The 27,399-nt window shown below is 39.7% G+C and overlaps 1 protein-coding gene across 1 annotated transcript in view; it reads left to right on the plus strand.

Annotated features, from left to right (window-relative positions):
• The window catches only part of PLA2R1 (phospholipase A2 receptor 1, 180kDa), a 150,187-nt gene that overhangs the window by 49,181 nt on the left and 73,607 nt on the right, over window positions 1-27,399 (plus strand). The window contains exons 3-7 of the mRNA XM_008563962.1: window positions 1,654-2,031; window positions 4,559-4,732; window positions 11,963-12,127; window positions 16,263-16,376; window positions 16,872-17,015. Coding sequence (XP_008562184.1) covers window positions 1,654-2,031; window positions 4,559-4,732; window positions 11,963-12,127; window positions 16,263-16,376; window positions 16,872-17,015 — 975 coding nt within the window. The remainder of the gene's footprint in view (window positions 1-1,653; window positions 2,032-4,558; window positions 4,733-11,962; window positions 12,128-16,262; window positions 16,377-16,871; window positions 17,016-27,399) is intronic.

The raw sequence follows: 27,399 nt of genomic DNA on the forward strand, positions 1-27,399 counted from the left end.
GATTGTGGTGACAAGGGGCAGGAAGAGCTGGGTTCCAGTCTTACTTCTCTCACTGTGTGCAGGTCCTCAGCTCGCACTTGTTCCACATGAGAGAGTTGGAATACTTGACGTGGTGTAATGTTTGCTGTATTTTCTTTTTTGCATTTTAGTAAACATGTCATAATTTTTACGTTGAAATTTCCTTAGACATTGCACTTTCTTTATAAGGGGATCCTGGTTTTTCTTACTGTTAGGTGAGTCAGGATTTGAACTAACAGCCCTCTTTTTCTTCTTACTGCATTTCTTATGCTTCTTTTTCTTTTTAAATTTATTTTCTGTTGCTTTTTCTCACTCATCACCGCTTTTCTTCTTTTTGCTCATACCTCCTCAAAGTAATCTGATCCTCACAAGGACCCAGATGATAAAGGTTGATCTTCTGGATCCATCTTTCTTTTTTTGCTAAGTCCTTTAATATCCTTACTGTCTAATTCAGTTTCTGATATGAAGATTGATGTGAACAGTTCTTCTTTTTCTTTCTCCTTTTTTCTTGTTTCTTATCCTCATCTTCAGAATCTGAAGAACTGCTGGAAGAATCAGAACTTGATGAGAAGAGGAATACCTACCAGATTTTTGTCTTTACTTTTTTCTTTCTCTCTTTTTTTGGATGAGTTCTCACTTCCACTTAACAATTTCTCCCTGTGTTTTTCTAGTTCTTTCTTCTAGTTCTCATTTATTTTTTTCTTCAAATTGAGCCAGAGGCTTAGAGCCTTTCTTTTTCTTTTGTGGTTGCTCTTTCACTTCTTCCGGGGTAGGGCTTGATCGATTCAGATAATCCTGGATCGTTGGCCCTGAGGACTGCATTGGACCCCTTGATCTGGCCATCGCTATTGGGTTCATATAGGCTTACATTTACCCATTTTGTAATAAATGGATTTTTTTTTTCCTTTTTGTCTTTTTTCGTGACCGGTAACGGGATCGCAACCCTTGGTGTCGCGCCCGTACTGCAACCGGCAACGGGATCACAACCCCTGGTGTCGCACCTGCACCACGCTCAACCAGTGAGTGGACCGGTCTCTATATGGGATCCGAACCCTCGGCGGGAGCGCTGCCGCACTCCCAAGCGCCGCACTCTACCGAGTGCGCCACCGGGCCGGCCCATAAATGGACATTTTAAAGGATACAAATAAACAGCCAGATGAAAAGACACATAAGGGGAAGTCTGGAAGGGTCCCAAGCCTGGGAGCTTCTGTCCCCATGGAATTGGGTACATCATCCTCCCAGAAAGTAGAGGTAAAAAACCCAACAGCTTTGCAATCTGGAAGCTCCTGTTTGCTATATTGTTTGAGGAGGTTTGATTTGACAAGTTCAGGAGGCTGGGAAGTCCACAGTCCATGGGGCGCATCTGTTGAGGGCCGCCTTCTTAGTGAGAACTCTCTACAGGGTCGCACGTTGACCAAGGTATCACATGGTGAGAATGGGTTGAGCAAGGAAGAAATTCCTCTGTTTTGAGCAAATAAAGCCTTTTAGGTGGACCCTACCCATCAACTCCAGATCTGTCTGACATGGCTGGCAGCTGTGACATATCTCAGCTTAGATAGGCACAGCAGTATCTTCATGACACTAGCTAATTCTGTATGAAAAGTTCATACCACATCTTTTATTTTTCTGTTTCAGACAAAGGAATATTCGTTATGCAAAGTGAGAGCCTCAAGAAATGCATTCAGGCGGGTGGATCTATACTGACCCTGGAGAACTGCGAACAGCCAAACAAGAACATGTTGTGGAAATGGGTTTCAAACCACCACCTCTTTAACGTAGGAGGCAGTGGTTGCCTGGGCCTAAACTTATCAAATCCAGAGCAGCCATTAAGCATCTATGAATGTGATTCCACCCATGTTTCCTTGAGGTGGCGCTGTAACAGGAAGGTGATCACTGGCCCTCTGCAGTATATGCTCCAGGGGGAGCACGACAACACAGTGGTGGCTTCAAGGAAGCATCTCCATAGTTGGATTTCCTCAGGTGGTGAAGATGTTTGTGAATATCTTCACAGAGGTAAAAATAAGTTGAATCAAAGTACTCATGGAATGGTATGTTTAGAAAGTTTGCCCGTAAGTAAAGATTTGTGAAGCATTACGTGAGAGAACTACACAGAGCCTAGATCTTCTGGTAAATACATTTCAGTTGCTTTCTTGCTTTTATGGTAAAAGGATTACTGGAGTCTTGGAATAGACATGCTAAATTCTGATAATAAAGCAGAACTCAGAATTTAAAGGTATTGGGGGTAAAAACATTTAACTAACTTTGGGAATCAATGGAAAGGAGAAAGAACAAGAGGAGAGGAGGAAGATTGAAAAGGAAGGTGGAAGGAGAAGATCTTTGAAGGGAAGACTTTTGTCAGGGTAAATATAAGAACCTCCCCTGCCACCATTTTTCTTACTGTAGGCACTCAGCCCTGCCCATGGAGGTGTGAGTGGGGGCCCCTCAAATGCCTCCTGATGCCTGGCTGGCGTCCATGGGATGGTCAGATTACAAGTCACTTGACGATCAGTGACAGACTATTGTCAGGGGTTATTTAACGTGTGCCAACTATGGTTTGCGGGGAAGCATGCTTTATAGGGAGATTTTGTTTTCCATAGTTCTGTTACTTTTAAACAACAAAAAACAATAAAAGAAAGAAAGTCACATAGTTAAGTTGTGAAACCTTAAACCTGTCTCTCAGGGTTTATTTTGTAGCTTTCTCTATTCATCCATCCATCCATCCATTTATCCATAACACATTTGTCAAGAACTGACTGTTCATCGGGCACAGTGCTAGGCCTTGTTTACAAAGGCCAGCAAGACAGATGTAGTCTCTCCCCTCTTGTAAGCATGTACAATTATGCCTTAATGAGAGCATATCCTCTTAAGAACTCTGTACCTGTCCTCGAAAGCAGAGCAAGGAACTCCTAAGGTCCAAGGCAGGACTCTCTCCTGTAGCTACAAGGAATGAGTAAAAAGAGACAGAGCCAAGAGCAAGACATTTTCAGGATCACTACAATAAAGCAAGGGCTGCAAATCAGCACTCCAGATAATTTATAGTTCTAAAGAAGAACTTAAAATTTTGCTTTATGTTAACTTTTTAGTCATATACCCATACTCACAATGCACTCAGGGGAAGGCTCTAGGTAACGCATGCTTTTGAGTAGAAGGCAGGGGATTGAAACAAAAGGATGTGTCCTGAAATACCTGTAGTTCCTAAACAGCCCTAACCTCTAAAACTGGCCACATATTGTGAGCTCAGTCCAGCCCCTGCCAATTGTGGGAAAGTGGTGAGAATCTCCACAGCTGGCTCTTTCATCCCAGGACTTATGGACTTAATTGAGGGTGGCTCTGACCTCCCTCACCGTAAAAAGCCCCAGATGAGTCACAAAAAGTTTTATTGATTCCTGCTTAACACCAAGGATGACTGATTATTGCAGTATCTAACAAAGCCACCAGAAGGCCACCTCTGCATGGTCATCTCTCTTGACCATTTAGAAGCCACCCAGCCTGCCATCCTGCTTGGCCCTTTCCTGGTGTAGGCTGTTTGCCACACGGTATCCCGAGTGATTCTCTAAAACTGGAATCTGATCGTGTCACTTTCCCATTCAAAACCTACTAGTGACTTCCCACCACCGTCAGAGTAAAGGCCAAAGTCCATAATATGGTGGGGAGAGGGCTCTCTGTGAGCTAACGCCCCAGGACCTCCCTAATTCCCTGCCATCGGGCCTCCTTGCCCTTCCTCATTCACCCTACGTGCCCTGTTGTCTCACGTCCTTTATACTTGCTGTTCCTCCTGCAGGAACAACTCTTTTCCCAAAGACTTACACCCTCACTTCAGCCCGTTCTTACTCAGAGCAGCCATACGCTGACCCCCATCCAAAGTAGTACCCCTCCATCCCTTCATACACACACACCGAGTCACACACACACACACACACACACAGAGTCTCTCTGTCTTCTTATCCTGTTTTGATTTTCTTCATGGTGCTTACTGCTACCTGAAATTATATTATATGTTGATTTGTGTATTTGCTTTCTCTTCTCTCTCCACTAGAACAGAATCTCCACATGAAAGGGAACTTTTGCTGGCTTGTTCACTACTGTATCCCCATTACTGGGCATATTAAATGCTCAATAAATATTTGTTAAGATTCACTTAATTTATTCAAAATTAATAAGTGCCTGTGAAACTGTTGAACTTGATATGCTGATGGCTGATGTGTTTGAGGACTGGAAGATAATTTGAAGTAAAAATCTCCATTAAATTTTCTTTCTTATCCATTCACAAATATGTATGCTACCATAGCAATGCACAGTAGTAAATAAACGAGTGGGTAAAGACATAAGTAAATCATTTATCAGCATGTTCTCTGGGCCCAGCATTCAGTCTGGCACTTCTACAGACACCACACTGTGAGGACCCAAGGGCTCACTCTGCTATGGCGAGTACCTGCCCCCAAGAGGTTTTAGTTGCTAAAAAATGCATTAACTACATGGCAGTTTCCAAAGATAAAGCTGACCTCATACTTATCTGACTTTGTAAATTTCTTTCTCCTAGATTTGTATACAATCAAAGGGAATGCCCACGGGATGCCATGTGTGTTTCCCTTCCAATATGACCATCAGTGGCATCACAAATGTACCCGGGAAGGTCGGGAAGATGACTTACTGTGGTGTGCCACGACAAGCCGCTATGAAAGAGATCAGAAGTGGGGATTTTGCCCAGATCCCAGTAAGAATCAATCTAGTCTTCTCAGTATATCATGAATGAATGAGGATGATTAGAAAGTTGTCTGTATCCAAAGAAAAGCACTGGAATTGGTATGCAGTATCGAAGTCTGAATAAGCACGCTGATGCTATTAATCTAGATTTGATTTGGGGTTTGTTTTTGCCTTGAAAAGACAATTCTAATGTGTATTCCTTTTTTTCCTTATATTCAAAAGATGCTAATTAGCCATTCTTCATTAAGCTCAGTGCATAAGGATGCTTTAACCAGAATCAAATAATAATACTCTGTGATCTCATCAATCCCAGCATCCTGGCAGGATACTTCACAACAAACCTGAATGCATATAAAGCCCAGTTATCCTTTCAATCCACTATCCCTTATGAGCCGCATTAATTTCTCCACATCCAGACTGCTTGTCTTGCCCACTGTCGGGTTCAGGCATCAACTGGCCCCTTGATGGTCTTTCTAAATTGCAGGTGCCCTCATTATTTCTTGACAATGAGTTCTCATCTTGATTCCCTTTCCTTACTACTCACTTTCTAGCCATGACCTCAAAATCGTTCTCTTCTTAACTTGATTTTCAAGGTGTAGTGACAGCTGCAGTAGTCTAACTGTTTTTTCAGTAAATGCTTTATGATTTTATATTTTTTAGCTAAAAGGTTTCCAATTGCTCCTAAGTATTGGGGAATATTTATATATACCTTCTACTTTCTATATTCAATCTCCTTCACCTTGGTTCCTGAAAGTCAGAGAGTATAGCTTTTGCAATCTCTTCATCTTCCATGCCCACTTCCCCTCCCTATAATATAATAAAATGCAACAAATAAATATGAAACAAAAGCAAATTGAAGAGATTAATTCCAAAGAATCTGATTTATAAATTACATGTAGAATTGTTTTCTAATCTAAGAGCCAATATGGCATGGTAAATAAGAAAGAGTATAGACTTTGAAATCAGACAGGTAAAGACTGTAGTCTTTGTTTTTCCCAATAATGAGATTTTGGGAAGGTCCCTCCATCTCTCTGAGCCTCAGTTTCCTCGGCCATGAAATGGACATAATGGCAGTACCTACTAAGGTTATTGTGCAGGTTCAATTAGATGAGGCATCTAAGACTCTTCTCATAGTACCTGGCATATGATAAGCACTCATAAGGATTAGCCATGGCTGCTATAGTTGTCATCGCCATCATCGTCATCAAACCTAATTTATCTTTTCGGCACACACTTCTGAAGCAATGATCTGTCCTCTTTATTGTCAGTCAGCAAGCACTAAGCCAGGCATAGTGGTGAATACCAAGAGTTTTAGGACTTAAGATCCTCCCTTCAAAGAACTTGACATCTAGATGGAAGCTAGGATGAAAATGCTAGAAAATACAGACTAGTTAAAAATGGCCCTTCTCACAGAGATGCAGTGGGTCCAGTATGTGGGACCTAAGCATCCTCATTTTTGACAGGTACCCAAGTGATCTTGATGCAGGTAATTCTTCATTAGACAATTCACAATTTGCAGGTAATTCTATGCAACATACATCTACATACAGGGGTGATATTAAGACATTTAACAACCAATATGCTATGGGCTATTGATCAATCCAAGTGGAGACCTTAATGTGCTAGGGAGTTCCAGAGGTCCACTGCTGATATTAACCCCTTAGCTGCTGAAATGTGAGCAGGGAGGAGGTACAGGGAAGACTGGGGCAGCAGAGGGCACTCAGGGAGCTCAGGACAGTGGCTGTTTACCAACAAGCATGAAAGCATTTCTTTCTTTAATAATTGTCAGATCAGCAGCCTTCTCTACCTGAGTGTGAATGTATGTATGTAGGTGTGTATGCATGTAATCCCTACACTCTTTGGATTCCTGCACCAGGTATCATATTTGCATCATCTTCTCTTTCCATTTCTATCTCCAATAGATGTCATTATTAACACCAAATGAATGGGCCAATACACATAAAATTAACACATATTCTACATGGCTTTAACAGTAGAAACTTTTCTGTTTTAACTATAGCATTCTCCTAAAGAGAATAGCCCTAAGAACAGCCCTGTCACCATCCTCTGTCACTTACAGCCAATTACAGTTTCCCTCAGTGAAAGCTAAGCTTAGTGGTATGAGGGCTTTTCACTCCCCAGACTATTTGTTCAGCTTCCCATAGCTCAGAAACTTCCTCCACTTGACAGCTTGCCAGATTCCAGCTCTCCTGACCTTTACCACAACCAGCAGTGAGCATGTTTGTTTGTGTAGTGCTGAATTACAGTTCCAGTTTTCTTCCTTTCTTGTTACTTTTGGTTTCTGGTGGCCAACATAACTCAGAATGACATGTCAGAGACTGAATTCTGAGCAAGCTGATAGCTCTTTCCATGGGATCAACAAGTGGCTAGCACAGAGAGGAGTGAGGGGAATAAAGTAGTCCTACTTCTGAATCCCATCTTTCTTATATGGAAATTGTGTAAATATCTCAATGTAAAATAATGCTGCCATTTAAAGAAAAGCTGATTATAAGTGTACAAAATTTAAATTTATTACTAATAAACACATACCTGAACACACTAGCAGTGAAAGATATGATACAACATCTTCAGGAGTAAGGGTGATACATAGGGATCTCTCTGGGCTTGTCCAGAGGCAATTCTGGGCCATGCTAGGTCTCTCTTGGTTATGTGCCTTACACAGCTGGAGAGTCACACTTAGTGTGAGATATTTTTAGGATATGAACCTCTGGAGTGATCTGATTGCCCTTGAACCTTACTCAGTTGATATGATTCTAATCAGTAGCTTGAATGACATAGCAGAGCAGACTGGCACCAGTACGAATGTATGATTGCTGACCTCACTTGAGCCCTCAACAGGAACCAACAGAGCTGTTCTGTCTCTTGCAACGCGGCCCACAGTGACCATACCAACCTCTCCATTCTGCTCTAACTTCTAACCCTACCTTTCGTTCTCCTTCCTGATTCTCATCAGATGACCTCAATTCCTACTTCGTAATTACAAAAGGATCCATTAGAGGGGGAGTTGTGACCACTTCCCACTCCCTAACCTTTAAGCCTACCTGGGCCTGTACCCATATTTTTTTTTCCCCTTCTCTCCTGTACAAGAGGATGATATTCCTCCTCGGGCCTAGGGCAAATCTGCCCCCCGGGCTCACATCCAGCCTTCTCCAGCCTGTATCTCAGTGGTCCTCAAAGTTTGATCCCTATTGCAGCAGCATCAGAATTGCCTGTGAGGTTGCCAGAAATGCAGATTATCAGTCCCACCCCACACCACTATATATCAGAAATTCTAGAAGTGCAACACAGCAATCTGTTTGAACAGACTTCTAGGTGATTTCAGTGCACACTCCCATGCTACTGGGTCCTTCTTATTAGCAGTTAAATCTGTTCAAGTCTTAAAATACCATCTTAAAAAATAATACAGTTCCTTCGTTCCCACTTCTGCCTCCTGAAAACACTCTTTCATCTCCCACATAGACAGACTTTTCAAAATAAGTGCCTGTACCGTCTCATCTTGCTTTTATTCCTCAGTACACTGTTTCTTCTTGACTTCTGTGACAACACATGCCTGATCTCCATTTCTACAAACTATTTATTCATTCAGCAGTTATGTATTGAACACCTACTATGTGCCAGAGATGACTCTGGCTGCTGGGGTTGTAACCATGAATGTGAAAGGTGAAAGTCATGGTGCCTGCCCTAATGAAGTTCACATTCAAGTGTAATAGCCAAATTAATATATAATTACAAATTTTGATAGGTGCTACTTTTTAAAAAAAAGCCTGTAAGCCTGTATTATAAGTGAGAAACCAGATTTAAGTTTGAGAGTCAAAGAAGGCTGTCCTGAGGAAGTTGTATTTAAATTGTAGCCTGAGAGATGGGTAGGGGTTATCAAGAAGTGGGGGTGGAAGAATGAGATCCTCATACAGAGGGGCTGGTGAAGTCGTGTGCCAAAGAGACAGGGAAGGAGTGGTCAGTGCGGGTGCAGGCAGTAAAGATGGTACATGTTTGAGTAGAACTAAAGAATAATAATAAAGCCAACTAAAGGGCAGTTGCTTTTGTCTCACCATGCGCATGCTCTGGCAATTCTAAAGAACGCCAGCGATAAAATACTCCCACCTGTCCAGGTTGACTGCTCCCCCAACTCCACCCCTCTACATGTCACTGGACAAATGTCTGAGGGCTGTGAGGAGGGAAAGAGGTTATTGCTGTCCAGGAAAGATAATGTGGCAAGAGCAGAGTGAGAGAGGGAGGGAGGAACAAGACACTCTGGCAGGGTGAGAAGAGGCCAGCTCATGCAGAGGCTAGATAATTCAGGGTGTGGTATGGGTTAGGATGTACCTAATTCTAAGTGCAAATGAAAGCCATAAAGGATTTTAAGCAGGGGTGTGATAACGACTTAAAATATTTTTAGTGATCACTCTGGCTCCTTTATAGTGAATGGCTTGGAAGGGAGCAATAGGGAAATCCTGGAGCAATAGTCTGGGCCAAGAAGAGTGGTGACTAGGGTTGGATGGTAGCAAGGGGGTTGGATAAAAGTGGATTTAATGAAGATCTAATTTGGAGATGGACTGGACAGGAGCTCAGCTGGGCTGGAGAGGGAGAGCTGAGCTGTCAGGCATTGGAGTAGCTGAAAGTCAAAAATGAAAGAGTTCAGACTTGAATCACTTATTTTAGACTCTTAGACCAACTCTGTGAGTTCTCAAGCTGGGGTGGCCTTCAGAGATGCCCCTAGTTGGAGTGAGGGGGACTCATATCTCTGCATTGACCAGTCATGGTCTGGCAGCTGCCCTTGGGTAGGGAGCATGACATTGGGCAAAGAGACTTCAGCTGTAGCAATCCCTGAAGGAGGCTTAGCACTGAGGGGTGTCTGCTGGCAGCTGGGGAAGTAAGCCCTTCAGCCCTGGATCAGGGCAGTGCAACATGGTGTCCACTACAGCACCCAGCCCAGAATGGCATTGTCATACCATTTATCATTTAAAACCTTCAAATGAGATCCACCTAGAGAAGCAGAGAAAGAACCTGTGTCTGCCTGCACAAAAGTTCAAATTTTTAGTTATACCAAATTTCAAAGACAAATGAACTTATGTGTTGGGAGAATATGCGCACCTATTGCAAATATTTGACTGAAAGTTCCCAACCAATTAACCTTAAGAATTGGCACAGATAATCTGAAACCAAGGGAAATCTAACATAAACTAGGGTATGTAATTTGCAGCATAGACACGATCACCTGCAAGCCTCTCACCTCAACTGTTTAGCATATAGAATTTAGGCAGGTTACTACAAAAGGTTGTACTGAAAGGGTAGGACCAACTCTTCACAAAGATGGGAATGAGATCAGCTGATGTGTCTTCCAGGCCTTTTCTTATCATGTATGTGGCTGTGGCCTGGACACATATTTAGGATTTATCTTCCCCCATGACAGGAGGTGAGAGGCAGGTACCTATCCACAGGGCTGACTCCCTTCTCTCCTGGGACCTTTCTGTTTGACATCCTACTATCTTCTAGTAACCAAGGGCTGCTCAGACCTGCCCTCCTTGGGAAGTGCTTTGAATTTTTTTCCTTGAAGCCAGCGTTTCCTAGAGTTTGCTTCATGGAACATCTTCATTAGAACCAGGAATATATTTTAAATGCATGTTCCTGAATCCACCCCCAGGCCTACTGGTTTAGAATCTCTGAGACTAAGAGCAAGGAATCTGCATGTTTTTACAATCTGGCTGAATGATTTTTATGCACACTGAAATTGCAAACAGTTCCCTGCTCCTCCTCATGGTCTTGGCTGTCACACTATGTGAATATGGTGGAACTTATGTCTGATAATGCTCAGTGGGGAAGGCCTAGCATTTGACTGAAGACAATCTCTAAGGATTCATCTCAGTGGGGAAATTTCAGCCACCAGGGCAAAATAGTTGCTGAAAAGTTCCCCCTCTCTTTCCCCTTCCTTTCTATTCCTTTCATTCAGTGTTAGTTGGTGATAGTCTTGTCTTCTGTCCTCCTTCAATATCAGATCCTTCTACAAATACACATATCAGTCAGGAAACACTATGGAAACGCTTAGGTTTATACATGATTTGGTAACTTCTGGTTAACTAGCTCAGTTCTTGGAAATATATGTTGTGACCAGACATGAAAAAGAAAACAATGAATAAGATTTTATTGTCAAATAAGTTTCAAGTATACCGAATTAAAATTAAGTATGTTTCTTTACTACAGAACTTCCCAGAGTCTTTAATATGCTAATGTACATTGTGAATTTCCCAGAGGACACATGTATGTTTCACATCCCAGATGTTCTTGGGGAGCCTCTAGAAGTTGTCTTACTTTGAGGCCCACACTTTGGGAAAGGCTGTTCTAGATGCAAGTTGCCTGTCCTAATGATTGCACTCATGTTGTTAATATGAGTCACATGTTCTACATTCTGAAATTCTTTGCTAAGTTTGATTTCTGGTAATTATTGTGGCTACTTAGTTCGCCTTGGGGTTTGATTTAAAATTTTAGCAAAATCACCCACACAAGGTCTTAAATTTTTTTATTTCAGTAAACTTCAGATGTCAGATTCACTGTTCACTTTATTGAATTTACTTTTAAGTATATGTGCAATCTTTGGCCAGTGTCTTACAAGTAGATTTTGCTTCTGTTCCTCTTGTGTAAGAGAACTTTCCTAACTAAATATCAGTGGTCCTGTGCTCCATGTTTATTTGAAAACTTGTGTTCATTATTGATACATAATTTCTATTGTATCCCTTTTATTTCATCTATGATTTTGGTATTTGGGAGAGAAAAAGCTTCTTGAAGCAACATTGTGTCTAACTCAGATAAACTTTTAAATTCAGACAGCTTTCAATGTAAAATTCTAAATGACTCCTTTTTGAAGAACTCAGATGTTATTTTCATAAATACTTCACTTCTGTTTCCTTTTCTTAAAACTGGTTTCTACTATTTTCCCAGAAATAATCAGAGCTTCTTTATTGATAATTTTTTGAATTTCCCTAGGTAAATCTTGAAAGGGTTTAACAGTAGGATGTCAATGGGAATTACAATGTAGATTTCATTCTAAAGAACTAATTAAGAATAAGGGACTGAAGTTTTAGAGGTTGTGAGTTGGAATTATTCCATTCAAATTCATCCTATAAATATATCACTGTAAAAAAAAAAAGAAAAATATATCTCTCTGTATAGATAAAATAAGACTATAGTGAATTTTTTCAGTGGACTTTGTTTCCAACCTCTGCAGACATAGGTTGTGACGCTGTCTGGGAGAAGAACCTCAGTTCACACATTTGCTACCAATTCAACCTGCTTTCATCTCTCTCTTGGAGTGAGGCACATTCTTCATGCCAGATGCAAGGAGGCGCTTTACTAAGTATTGCGGATGAAACTGAAGAAAATTTCATAAGGAGTAAGTGGGTGGATGATGCATGATAATATTGATACAATAAAGTCACTATTGTCAACAATTATGTTCATGTATGCAAAAATATATTCTGAAAAAAGTTCATTAAAATTTTTTTTGTTTTCTAATATGGCCCAAACTCTCACCCATAATTTTTACACAAACCCTGGACCATTCCATTTGGCACCCAGGCACATCTTCCTTATTTTATCCTCCTTGGAGAAGAGAATTTGAGGCCACAGCAAGGGACCCAGGAGAGTCACAGCTCTAGCAAGTGGGTCAGGGAGACTTCTAAGCTTAAGTGCCAATTCCTGCTCTTCCGGAGATCTTGGCTATTCAATTTCCATTAATAAATAATTAAGTGACTTACTAATTAAACAAAATCTTATCTATCACTCACGGTGTGCAGGTACACCATGGGCCTTCTGGTGGGTGCCAATGAACTTAATAAAATTTAGTGGGAAAAGCAAAAACACACACATGTTCACTAACAGTGTAAGACAGTAATATAAAATGTCAAAAGAATTGGGCTTATGAATGCAGACTTACGTTTCACCCATCACCTAAACTCCCATCTTCTCCTTTATAGATTAAATGCATTTGTATGTGTGTACATATACCTCTTAAAAATTTTTGGAAACATTAGAAATTCTCACAAAATTAGTCACTTTTATTAAAAGTTTTTGACAATTGTTTTTTCAAATTTTATTGCATATGTAGTGCATGTTTATTTTAGAATAATTTTTAAAATTCAGGTATCCAGAAGGAAAAACAAATTAAAAAGCTCCCATAGTTCTACAATCCAGAGATAACTACGTTTTTTTTTTTTGTTTTTTGTTTTTTTTGTCTTTTTCCGTGTCCGGCAACGGATCGCAACCCTCAGTGTCGCCCCTGTACTGGACCGGGACCGGCAACGGGATCGCAACCCTCGGTGTTGCCCCCGCGCCTCGCTCAGCCAGTGAGCGGGAACCAGTCTGTATGTGGGATCTGAACCCTCGGCGGGAGCGCCGCCACACTTCCCAAGCGGCGCACTAGTGCAGTGCACCACCGGGCCGGCCCGATAACTACGTTTTTTTTAAAAAATATGTAAATACACGTATGCATACATAGAATCTCTACCAAATAGTATTTTATAAAAACATGAGGAAGCTATTAATTTAGGAGCAGGGACCAGAGAACCTCTTGCCTGTATTTGAATCCCTCCTCTACCACTTACTGTCAGGGCTTCCCAAGCAAGTGACTTAACCACTCTGTGCCTCAGTTTCCCCCTCTATCAAGTGGAAATAATAGTAGTGTCTACTTCCTGATATGGATTACATCTTGTAATGCAGGTAGTCTTAGAAAACTGCCTGACACATATAACAAACCCTCAGTGTGTGGTAACCATTTAACAACAGCTATGCACACAGTTTGGTAATCTGCTTATTTCACTTACCTGAATAAAATGGACATCTGTCCAGGTCTATAAATACACATGTAGATCTACATCATAATTTTTGATGGTTAGAGAATAGCACAGGTTAGCAGTTATATATTGATCTTATCTCCTCCTATTAGGGATAGAGAGAGAAAATGATTTACTTTGTTTTTATTTATTGCTATTATAAATTGTCCCTGCACATACCTTTGTGTATAGATCCGCAATTATTTTTCTGTAAGTCTATAGAAGTAGATCCACTGGACGGTAGAGGAATCACACTTTAAAGCTTTTGCAAGTCATTAGTACCTTCCATAAGGATTGTAACAAATGTATGAACAGAACATGCCTGCTCTTTCCCCACAGCCTCGCAAAAGAGGGGAAGTATCATTGAAACTAATTTGAGTGAGTCATAGTGCAGGAAAATGCCGATTTCCAAAATCATTATTTACATGTAATTGTTTTTATATAAAAGTTTGCACACTGTTTATGAATTATAATTGTTATCTATCTTAACTGCCAGGATTTCTCATGAGAGGGTTTACATTTATTCATCAAGTTTGAATAGCAATTTTTAAAAATAAGATGTCAAAAATTTTGATTTAATTACCTCCTTTCTATAATTAGACTTTGGGAATTGTAAAACAGAAGTCCGTTCATAAAGACAGAAACCTGTTCTGAGATATTTTTTAATGATGAGAATAGTCTAATATTTCTTGTTAATCACTGGTAAACATTAACTGTGATGTAAGGAATTACCTAAGCTGTCACAAATGCCAAGAATTATCCAAAGAAATTTTGGTTTGAGTCTGCTATTCGTATTGTGGGCCAATTTAGTTGTAAAGGTAAGATTTTTTTTGGACGTTTAAACACAAATTAAAAACACACAATGTTTTTTTTTTTTCCTTTTTGTCTTTTTTTCATGACCGGCAATGGATCGCAACCCTCAGTGTCGCGCCCGTACCAGACCGGGACCGACAACAGGATCGCAACCCTCGGTGTTGCTCCTGCACCTCGCTCAGCCAGTGACCGGCTGGTCTGTACATGGGATCCGAACCCTTGGCGGGAGCGCCACTGCAACACCGCCGCGCTCCCAAGCGGCGCACTGTAGCAGTGCGCCACCGGGCCGGCCCCACACACAATGTTTTTTAATGCATATGATTAAAACAATTTCACAATGGGTATTCAAAATAATTCTAAGAATAATTAACATTTAAATATTATAGTTACATTATTTTAAAATATCATTTGGCACTTAAACATACATAAAATGTGGAAATTTCTTCCTATCTCATCAATCCATCTTTCATTTCACCTCTTGTTATCCCAAGACCTGTTAAATGATTTAATCAAATGGTGCTATCAAAGAAGTAATCAAATGGACATTAGGAAGAAATGCCATGTTAATGCCACAGACACTTGGAAGAGTGGGGCCCATGCTGTTTCTGTTTAGTGATTTCTGGAGTCTCAAAGTTATAAAGCACCTTTTTCTCTTTTTTACTACTGTTTTGAAATGTGCAATCACTGAGGACAATGCAGCCTTGTTATGTGAATACACTGACCTTCATAACGTGGATAATCATACAATCTATCATCCAAACCGAGACTCTTTGAGAGTAAAAGCGGCTGCAATTAATAATTATTCTGGAACTACCAGCACAAGCCATGAGTTTTCCAGGCAAACTGGGACAAACAGATACTCTACTTACAACTCTTATCTATCAGAGTCTCAGTCTCAGGCTGGGCCTCTGCATCTGGCTCAATATAAATTGTGTTCTAAAGCAGATGAGCCGTAACAGAACAGTGCTCTCCTTTATAGATTAAATGATTAAATAGCAACATTTGAAAGTGTCACAAAATTAGCCACTTTCCTTAAAAGTTTCTAACACTGGGGTTTTTCCAAATTTTATTGTGCACATAATACATGTTTATTTTAGGATAATTTTCAAAATTCACATGCACAAAGAGAAAAACCAAAGAAAAATTTTTCCATAATTTAAAAATATTGAGAACCAGGTTTTTCTGCACAAGTATGTCAATGCATGTATTTTTTCATAGCATCTATAACAAAAATGGCATTGAATTAAACCATGAGTTGCTGTGGTGCAGTGAGTGGTTAGGAGTGGGGGCCACAGATTCAGCCCTTCCACCCCCAGTTGTGGAAGCAGCCCAGCGTTTGTGTTGCATATGGCCTTAGGTCCCAACCTGCTAGGATCCCTCCGGCACTTGGATTATGCAGCTCCTCTTGGCCAGACAATGTCTAGTGGCTGTCACACCATACAGCCCCCTCCCTGCTCTTCTCAGCATACCTTCCTAAATTTGAAGATTTGCATCTGTACATTTTCTGGGAGTAGCCCTGGACACTTCCTCCTCCACCCTCTAAAACGCTTAAGAGCATGAGCTCACACAAATAAAATAGCCTCGAATTTGTAACCATGCACCTTGGACAGATTGACGACCACTGAAAGGCAACACTTCTGAATGTTTGGATGAAGAACTTCACAGCTAAGGAGCAGCTGTCAGTGAGCCTTTGGAAAACAGCAGTGTTTCTCAACATAGTGGAGGCTTGCTTTGTCACTCTGAAGCACCAGGATGGGTTTTAGTAGCACCTAAACCCTTTTTTGTCACTGACTGGGATTAATTGATGACTCCATGATCCAGGAACAGGAAAACAAGAAGGAAGTGTAACACTGAATTTTTGAAATTTTGTCATTTTCATTTCAGAGCACATGAGCAATGAAGCCCTAGAAGTGTGGATAGGTCTGAATCAGCTGGATGGAAACGCTGGCTGGCAGTGGTCTGATGGGACACCACTCGGCTATCTGAACTGGAAACCAGGTACCCTCGGTGTTTTACTTGCCTTCAACATGTGGCGTCATCTGTAGCCTCAAACAGCAGCATTTCCTATGTAGATATAAACCATGTTATTCTGAAAATAGTTTATAAACATTTTCCAGCCTGACTGAATTGCTATAATACAAGCTTTTCCAGACAAGAAAATGGAGGCCAAGAAGGTAAGCCACAGCCAAGGTTGCAGGAGGATTTGAGTCAGAGCCAAGTTTCCAGTCTGCTGCTTTAAAACTAGCAACAAATTGCAAAATACCTATCTATTTGAAAACAATAAAATTGGGTCTTTCATAATCTTTGAGAAATCAGTTAATTGTCATGCCTGGATTTTAACTACAAAGTTACAGATATATCATAACATCTTGTAGGATTCACTATATATACCAAATAGAAGGGCTGTCCCCTTGATGCTAAAGCTATATTTTAATGTGTATTAAACTAACCACTTTTGCTTCTAATATGAAATTACACACCTTATATTTTCAGAGATAAGTTTTGACCCATTTGTTGAATATCACTGTGGAACATTTAACTCATTTATGCCAAGTTCCTGGAGGAGTCGAGATTGTGAGTCCGCCTTGCCTTACATATGTAAAAAGCATCTAAACCACACTGATCATAAAATAGTTGGTGAGTATTTTTAAGTTGTTCTGACACGTTTTTTACTTGTCCTCTTAATATATTCAAATTCTCCTATATTTTTGCTAGCAATTCATAATTTAAACTTAGTAAGGCTGATTTATATAAATAAAAATGTGTAACTAGATAATATCTCTTATTCCAAAGGTACTGTGTATTTAATAAATGCATTTTAGGTTTTTGCCAAAAAGTGAAACAAAATAACCTGAGCATAGCAACATTTTCTTCCTCTTTTTAAAAATTTACATTTTCTCTTATTCTGCATTAGAAAAAAAGATATGCTTCCTTTTCTATTCTAGTTTTTTTTTTTTTTTTTTTTTTTTGTGTCTTTTGTCTTTTTCCGTGTCCGGCAACGGATCGCAACCCTCAGTGTTGCCCCCGTACCGGACCGGGGACCGGCAATGGGATCGCAACCCTCGGCGTTGCTCCCGCTCCTCGCTCAGCCAGTGAGGGGGAACCGGTCTGTATGTGGGATCCGAACCCTCGGGCGGGAGCGCCGCCGCGCTTCCCAAGCGGTGCACCTATCCAGTGCGCCACCGGGCCGGCCCATCTATTCTAGTTTTGAGTTTTATCTGTTTCCCCTAGAAATTGAAAATAAATTAGAAAATGATTGTATAACCTGAAATAACATACAAAACTTTTAGATGTAATTAAGGGTTAAATAATAGCTAATTACAATTATTTCTGGTTTTAAGGTCTATTACTTCTTTTTAGTTTCTGTGGGAATTACTGTCTTAACTCAGAAAGTGGAGATAAAAACATAACCATTTTAAAAAGAATCATCAGAAGATTAGAAACAACTCTAGACTGAAGACAAAAAGCTAAATTATTTTTAAATATTGTCTCTTACAATTAGTTTTAACTTTCATTTATCTTTAAATCGCTAAGCCTAGGAAGATTGTAGAATATGGGGTAGGGGGTGGGGAGAGAGGGAGCATCCTATCACTTTTTTATGTAGAGATTTTTCCATTATTCCAAGAATTTGCTGAAATTGATACTGGCTGTTATTGTCGTTTCCCTCCCTTTCTTCCTTCTTTCATCTTCCTTTCTCCATTTCTTCCTTTTTCATTTCTTCTTCTTTCTTGGGCCCTCCTGCACTCTCTGCTGACACCCTTCTTTTCTTCAGTTTTATTCATTCTCCCGATCTACTAATTGAGGTTAGAAGACCAGAAATGGGAGTGGTTAAGCTAAGCTTGTTTGCATTATTTGCTGTTGCTTCAAGTTCAGCAACTTCTTTGGATGATCTAGTTCCATGTCTCCCAGCTGTTTCCAGCATCCCCAGAAGTTCCTCCTTAAAATTCCATGTGTAGAAAGGGTTCCATGAGTTTTTGTTTTGTTTTTTATTTTTTAGGTTGAAAACTGTTAGAGTAGATGATATCTAAATGTTCTATTGTTCTTTGACTGTGATTCTAATTGCTGTCAGAATTCTAGAGGCAATTTTAAAAGAAGGTTTTGTTTTCCAAATGGCAGTGAAATTGTATCTAACTAAATTAGTTCTTAAGAGAGGCACTTAGTTTGGTTAATAAATTAACGTAAAAATGCTGTCATCAGGTTGGGGACAAGCTCCTGGAAAAGGAAAGCCAAAACTTGGCATGCATACCACCGTCCTCCCCTCCAATGTTCAAAGCTTCATGGCTCTGTGTTCCTGTAGGTCCAACCTGGAGCCCATATCTACCCAGAGCGATACCACAGACACTCACACTGACCTCAGAAGGTGAAACCTATCTGTCATTCTTGCTTTAGGGAACTGGCCAGAGTTTTAGGCTCTTTTCAGCTGAGAATAAATATCTACTCCACCCACACACTGTGTATAAAATTCTTGGAATACCATTTAAATTGTGTTCCATGAAACTCCTTTTGCAAAGAAAAAAAGATTTCCAAAATGGAAAATTCTGTTCAATTTTATACCTAGCCCTGACTCTCTGCTTTCACTGTATGACCTTTGTCAAATCTCTTTACTTGTTTGTTTTATTTATTGTTTTTTAAATAAATCTTTAAAATTTATTTTTAACAGCATGATGTTATGAGATACATATATATAGTAAAATGGAACAAATTAGTGAAACAAATGAATGCATCCACTATCTTAAATGGTTACCCATTTTTACCCTGTGGCAAGAGCAGCTATAATCTACCCATTTAGCAAAAATCCTGAATATAAAACACTTTATTAATGTTAGTCCTTATTTTGTACAATAGATCTTCAGACGTGTCCATCCTACATATCTGCTACTTTGAATCCTTTGACCTATATCCCATTTCCTCCCCCACCTCCACCCCTGATAACCACTTGTTTATTCTCTATTTCTGTATATTTGACCTTTTTTTTTTTTTTTTTTTTTTTTTTTTTTGCCTTTTTTTTTTTTTTTTTTTTTAGATTATACATGTAAGACCATACAATATTTATTTGTGTCTGGCTTAATTCACTTACCATAACTTCCTCCAGGTCCATCCATGTTGTGGCAAATGGCAGAATCTCCTTTTTTAAGGCTGAATAATATTCCATTTTATATATATACACTAGTTTCTTCATCCATTTGTCTGTTGACTGACAGATTGTTTCCATACTTTACCTACCTATTGTGAAAAATGCTACAATGAACATGGGAATGCAGATATCTTTATGAGGTGGTGATTTCATTTCCTTTGGGTTTATACCCAGAAAACAGGTTACTGGGTCATCCGGTAATTCCATTTTTAATTTCATTAGGAACCTCCATACTGCTAACCATAATGGCCACACCAATCTACATTTCTACCAACAATGTACAGGGGTTCCCTTTTCTCCACACTCTTGCCAGCACTTGTTATCTCATGTCTTTTTGATGATAGCTATACTAACAGATGTGAGGGGATATCTCCTTGTGGTTTTGATTTGCATTTCCCTGATGATTAGTGATGTTGAGCACCTTTTCATATACCTGTTGGCAATTTTTATGTCTTCCTTGGAGAAATGTCTATTCAGGTACTTTGCCCATTTTTTAACTGGGTTGTATGTTTTCTTTTTATTGAGTTGTATGAGTTCTTTATAAATTTTAATATTAACCCCTCAAAAGATATAAATGAATATATTTTTTCCCAATTTGTAGGTTGTGTTTTTTATTTTATTGATTGTTTCCTTTGATATGCAGAGGCTTTTTAGTTTGATGTAGTCCCATTCATTTATTTTTGCTTTAGTAGCCTGAGCTTTTAATGTGGTACCCAAGGAATCATTGCCAAGGCCAGTGTAAAGGAGCTTCTCCCCTATGTTTTATTCTAGGAGTTTACTGGTTTCAGGTCTTATGTTTAGGTCTTCTGTCCATTCTGAATTGATTTTTTTGTATGGTGTAAGATAAGAGTCTAATGTTATTCTCATGCATATGGAAATCCAGTTTTTCCACAACCAATTATTGAGAGACTATCCTTTCTCCATTGTGTCTTCTTGGTGCCCTTATCAAAACTTGGTTGATCATATATGTTTGGATTTATTTCTGAGCTATCTATTCTGTTTTTTTGGTCTATGTGTCTGTTTTTATGCCAGTGCCATACTATTTTGATTACTGTGGCTTTGTAATATAATTTTAAATGAGGATGTGTGATGCTTCTAACTTTGTTTTTCTTAATCAAATTGCTTTGTCTGTTTAGGATCTTTTGTGATTTCATACCAATTTTAAGATTGTTTTTTCTATTTATGTGAAGAATGCCATTGGGGATTTTTATAGGGACTGCATTAGATCTGTATATTGCTTTGGATGGTATAGACATTTTAACTATTAATTTTCTGATCAATGAGCATGAAATATCTTTTCACTTATTTGTGTCCATTTCAACTTTTTTCATCAATGTTTTTTAGTTTCCAGTGTACAGGTCTTTCACTTCTGTATTAGTTCATTTCTGTTGCTTATAATAAAATACATGAAACTGAGTAATTTGTAAAGAAAATGAAATTTGTCACTTTTTCTGAGACTGGGAAATCCAAAGTCCATCCAGGGGTCTCACATTGCAAGATGATGGAAGCAGAGAGAGCAGAGAGAGAGAGAGAGAGAGAGAGAGATAGACTCTACTCTCTCTTCTTTTAAAGCCCTCAGAACCAGGCCCCTGACCACCATTTTTAACCCATTCACTACAGCGTGGTCCTACAGTCTAATCACCTCCTCAAGGCTCCACCTTTCAATTATCATAATAAGATTTCCCACTCTCTTAACAGTCACAATGGGGGCCAACTTCCTAATACATGAAACTTGAGAGACACAATTCAAGCTTCAGTGAGTTTTGGGGGGACATAATTCAATCCACTACAACTTCCTTGGTTAAATTTATTCCTAAGTATTTAGTTTTTGGTGCTATTATAAATGCGGTTGTTTTCTTGATTTCTTTTTACCTAGGTCATTATTTGTGTATAGAAATGTCATGGATTTTTGTATGTTGATTTTGTATCCTGCAACTTTACTAAATTCATTTATTAATTCTAACAGTTTTTTTGGTGGAATCTTTGGGGTTTTCTACATAGAGGACCATCTCATCTGGAGATATAGATAATTTTACTTCTTTCTTTTTGATTTGTATATTATTTCTTTTTCCTGTCTGATTGCTCTTGATAGTACTTTCAGAACTATACTGAATAAAAGTTGTGAGACTGGGCATTCTTGCTTTGAACCAGATTTTAGAGGAAAAGCTTTCAGTTTCTCCCCATTGATTATTATTCTAACTGTGTGTTTTTCACAAATGGACTTTATTATGTTGAGACCTTCCTTCTGTTGAGAGTTCTTATTGACAAAGGATGTTGAACTTTTTCTGCAACAATTGAGATAATCATGTGATTTTTTTTCTTTCAATCTGTTAATGTGATATATCACATTGATCAATTTGCGTGTTATACCAGCCTTGGGTTCCAGGGATAAATCCCACTTGATTATGATTATAATTTTTTTGATGGATTGTTTATTTGCTTTGCTAAGATTTTATTGAGGATTTTTGCATCAATGTTCATCAGAGATATTGGCCTTTAGTTTTTTTTTTCTTGTGGTGTCTTTGGCTTAGGAATCAAGGTGATGCTGGCCTCATAAAATGTGTAAAGAGATAGTCCCCTTCAGCTCTATTTTTTAGAAGAGTTTAAGAAGTATTAATACTAATTTTTCTTTGTAAGTTTGGCAGAATTCAGCCGTGAAGCTGCCTGGTCCTGGGATTTACTTTGTTGGGAGATTTTTAATTACTGCTTCAATATCTTTGTTTGCTATTGGTCTGTTTGGGCTTTTTATTTCTTCCTTATTCAACCTTTGTAGGTTTTTCTATTCTATACCTGATTTACTTCTGTTCTGATCTTTATTATTATTTCCTTCCTTCTGTGAACTTGTTTTGGTATGTTTTGTTTGCATTGTTGTTTGTCTCAAGTATTTTTTAATTTCCATTTTGATTTCTTCTTTGGCCCATTGATTATTCAGGAACATGTTGTTTAATTTCCATATATTTTCATAGTTACCAGAGTTATGCTTGTTATTCGTTTCTAGTTTTAATCCATTGTGGTCTGAAAAAACACTTGAAATGATTTTAATTTTTCAAAATTTGTTGAGACTTGATTTGTGACCTACCATGCGATCTATCCTGGAGAATGTTTTATGTGCTGTTGAGAAGAATGTATATTCTGTAGGTGTTGGATGAATTGTTCTGTAGATAACTGCCAGGTCCAATTGGTCTCAAGTGTAGTTTAAATCCTGTGTTTCTCTGTTGATTTGTTGCCTAGATGATCTGTCCAACACTGAGAGAGAGAGACATTCAGGTTCCCAACTATTATCATATTTGGGTCTATCTCTTTCTTTAGGTCTAATAGTGTTTGCTTTATATATCTGGGTGCTCCAGGGTTGGGTGCATATATGGTTATGATTGTTATGTCTTCTTGCTGCATAGATTTCTTTATCATTGTATAGTGGCCTTCTTTTTCTCTTTTTGTGGGTTCTGGCTTAAAGTCTATTATGTACAATATAAGAACACCTACTCATGCTAGTTTTGGGTTTTCATTTGTGTGGTATATCTTTCCATCCCTTCATGATTAGTTTGTTTCTTTCTTTACAGGTGAGGTGAGTCTCTTGAAGACAGCACATAGTTGGGTCTAGCTTTTTAATCCAGTCAGTCATTCTGTGTCTTTTGAGTGGGGAATTTAAACTATTTATATTTAGGGTTGTTATTGAAAGGTATTATCTTAGTCCTGGCTTTTTATTGATTTTTGTTTGAATGTTTTAAATATCTTTGTTCCTTTCTTCCCCTTTTATTGATTGTCTTCAGTGTTTGTTGGTTTTTTGAAGTGGTAAAATATAGGTTCTTTCACTCTCATTTGCATTTTTGTTCTACCAGTGGGTTTTGTTCTTTCTTGTGTATTTATGGTAGTGATTATTATTTTTTGGATTCCAGATGCAGGACCCCCACTCTTTTTGTTTGTCTGGGAAATACACTAATTCTCCATCATTTCTTAAGGATAGCCTTACAAAGTATAGTATTCTTGGCTGGCAGGTTTTTTTCTTTTAGTATTTTGAATATATCATCCCATTCTCTTCTGGCCTTTAGAATTTCTGTTGATTAGTCTGCTGTTAGTCTGATGGGGACTCCCTTATAGGTGACTTGACACTTTTTCTCTTGCTATTTTTAAGATTCTCTCTTTGTCTTTGAGCTTTGCCAGTTTGGCTATAATGTGTCTTTGAGAGGATCTTTTTGGATTGGATCTGTTTGAGGATTTTAAGCCTTCTGAATCTGAAGGTATGTGTCTCTCCCTATACCTGGGAAGTTTTCCACTATTATTTCATTGAATAGGTTTTCAATGCCTTTTCCTTTCTCCTCCCCTTTTGAAACAACATGATTTGGATGTTTGTGTGTTTAAGTGTGTCTGCTAGCTCTCTTAGATTTTGTTTTTTTAAATTCTTTTTTCCTTTTTTTTTTTTTTTCAGTCCACCTGGGTTATTTCAAAAAGAATGTCTTCAATACCAGAAATTCTTTCTTCTGCTTGCCCTAGCTTGCTCCTTAACTTCTTGGTCGTGTTTTTTTTTACTTTGTTGAATCCTTCAGTTCTAGGAGTTCTGCTACATTCTTTTTTAATTTATTAATCTCTTTGTAAATCTCCTCCTTCATATCCCAGATATTTTTTCTCATTTCATTGTGTTGTCTAACTGAGTCTTCTTGTATCTCTTTGAGTTAGTCATTTCAAGTGTTTCATGCTCTATTGGGTCTGGCACTTAATAATTTTTGTATTCCTTTGATGGTGTCATATTTTCTTAGTTTTTTTGTTTTTGTTTTTATGTTTGCTTTTTCATATTTCTAGTATCCCTACATTGGTATCTGGTCATCTGGTAAAGTAGTTGCTTCTTCAATCACTGTAGAGTGAGCTTTGAGAAGAGAGTCTTCGTCTTGTAGATGTGTTTTATATTGACAGTTAAATAGGATAATGTAATATTAGTTCCAGGTAGAAGCAGTGGTATAGTCTCCACGTGATTCCTTCAGACATTTTCAGTGTTGGAGTTGCATGTGAGTGCCTCTGTGACCTAGGCACTTGAGAACATAGTGATTTCTTGCTAAGATTAGTAGCACTGTATTGGGTCATTGAGGATGGTATATTCTGTTTTTATATTATTATCCATTTTCTGTTATTATAACAGAAATACCTGAAACTGGGTAATTTATAAATAACAGAGGTTTATTTGGCTTACAATTCCGGGACAGCTGCATCTGGCATGGGCCTCAAGCTGCTTCTACTCATGGCAGCAAGCGGCAAGCAGCCAGCAGCAGGTACAAGCAGATCACATGGCAAGAGGAAGCAAGAGAGAGAGAGGGGAGGTGCCAGGGTCCTTTTAAACAACCAGCTCTCATGGGAGCTAATAGAGCAAGAACTCACTCATTAATCCCCCCACCCACGGAGAGAGCATTAATCAATTCGTGAGTGATCCACCCACATGACTCAATCAGTTTCCAACACTGCCACATTGGGGATCAGATTTCCACATGAGTTTTAGTGGGACAATACATCCAAACTCTATCACATGGGCAAGCTGTCAATTTCTTGAGAGAAGTACCTAGGTGCTCTGTCACTCTTTGTCTGGGATTGATGACTCTGGGCCAGGGCCAGCAAGTGTCCCCTGACCCTGATAGGTGCACTGGAGTATACTAGAACTCCTCAAATTGAAGGGTGACCCCCTTGTGTCAATGAAGTTGAGTGGGGCTGGCAAGGGGTCCTGCATATGGCTAGTGTGCCTAGTGTGGTGGGCAGGGTACCTGGTGTGGTAGCTGCATGGAGGGAGGGTCAGGATGCCTGGAGCAGCAGCTGCACAGGTGGGTCCTTTGATTGGCTAGGGAGCCTAGAGCAGAGGCTGTGGGGGGATGGGGGCTGTTGCAGCAATTATGTGGGAGGGCCCTAGTGCAGCTGGGGTGCCTGGAGCAGCAACTGCATGGGAGAGGGGCCTACATGCAGCTGGGGAGCCTGAAGCAGCAGCTGCACAGGGGGTGCCATGTATGGTTGGTTAGCTGGAACAGCAGCTCTGCAGGGGGCCCCACCCACAGCCAGGGAGCCTGGATCAGAGTTGCATGGGGGAGGGCACACTTGCAGCCCGGGAGCCTGGTACAATGGCTGCATGGAGGGCCCACACACAGCAGGAGTGCCTGTTGTGGCAGCTGCACAGGATGGGGGAACCTGCAATGCATGGGCAGCTGCTGGTGGCTTTGGTGGTGGTAGCATCCTGGGCCATGTTGCATGCAGCAGGGGGGTGTGGTTGCAGCAGCAGCAGTGGCCACGCTGCAGATGGCAGAGGTGAGGAGTGGATGAACCTCTCTGTGGGAAGGTGGGCAACAGTCCTGGGTTCAGATGATGGTGCCAGTGACTTTAGTGGTGGTAGCAGTGGGCCTGCTCTGGTCTTCTGCAGGAAGAACGTGCCCTGAGTATCTCTGGTTCACCATCATCCCACAATTCCTCATCCTGCAAGATTCTGCTGAGAAGTTCACTGATAGTATAATAAGGATTCCCTTATATGTTACTTGACACTTTTCTATTGCTACTTTTAAAATTCTGTCTTTGTCTTTGACTTTTGATAGTTTGATTATAATGTGCCTCAGTGAAGACCTCTTTGGGTTGAATCTGTTTGGGGACCTTTAAGCTTCATGGATCTGGATGTTCATATCTCTCCTAAGACATGGAAAATTTTCCACAATTATTTCATTAAGTAAACTTTCTCTTCCTTTCTGTGTGTCTTCTCCTGAAACTCCCATAATGTGAAACTTTATTCACTTAACAGTGTCCCATATGTCCTATAGGTTGTCTTTACTCTTTTTCATTTTTTTCTTTCTTTCCTTTTTCTCTGACTAGGTAATTTCAAAAGACTTCTCTTCAAGTACACAGATTCTTTCTTCTGCTTAGTCTAGTCTGCTGTTGAAGCTCTCTATTGTGTTTTTTATTTCATTCATTGAATTCTTCAGCTCCAAGGTTTCTCTTTGGGTCTTTTTTTATATTTATCTGTTTGTTCAGTTTCTCATTCAGATCATGAATTGTTTTCCTGATTTCATTTTTCTACCTGTATTCTCTTGTATCTCACTGCATTTTCTTAAGATTATTATTTTGAATTTCATTTCAAGCAATTTGTATATTTCCTTTTCTTTGGGGTCAGTTCTTAGAGAATTATTGTGTTCCTTTGGTCATGTTTCCTTGCTTTTCCATGTTCGTTGTGTCCCTGTGTTAATGTCTGAACACTGGTGGAATAGTCACTTCTTCCAAACTTTATAAAGTGGCTTTAATAGGAAAAGACTTTCACCTGCAGATGGGTCTTAGGGTGCCAGTTGGGAAGGGTGCAGTGGCTCTGGTTCTGAGTAGATGCAGTTATATAGCCTCCATGCAGTTTCTTTAGATGCAATCAACACCAACCCACAATGACTGTGGGTGCCTAAGTCCCCCAGGCTGTAGGAGTTTGTGGCACCAGCAGTGGTAGCATGTACTGTTAGAGTCTTCAGTGTCAAAGGCTTTTGGGGTCCTCCTGTACTAGTTTTCCCACAATGGTGAATCTTAAATGAGGGGACTCCTCTTGGTATTGGGTCTGAATTGGCACAAAGGCAGCTGCAGTGGTACTGGGTTCCAGGACACGGATTCTCAGAGCAACTTAGGAACCAAGGTCCTGGGCTTAGGGTCTTGCAGACCCACTGTGGCATCTGGGACTTGGGACACTGATTTACTTTCCAAGGCACTGTGGATGCAGATTGCCCACAAAGGTGGGGTTTTTTACTCTGAGGCACGCTCCAGCAGCCTGGGTACAGGGGGCTGGGTTTTAGCTGTGGCTCTGATGCTGGGAGGCAGGGCACAGCACTGGCACAGCTCCATAGAAGAAGGGGTGCTCCACAGGTTTGGCCCCAGAAATATGGGCACAGCTGTAATTTG

Source organism: Galeopterus variegatus, unplaced genomic scaffold (genome assembly GCF_000696425.1).
Source record: "Galeopterus variegatus unplaced genomic scaffold, G_variegatus-3.0.2 Scaffold178, whole genome shotgun sequence".
Classification (NCBI taxonomy): domain Eukaryota; kingdom Metazoa; phylum Chordata; class Mammalia; order Dermoptera; family Cynocephalidae; genus Galeopterus; species Galeopterus variegatus.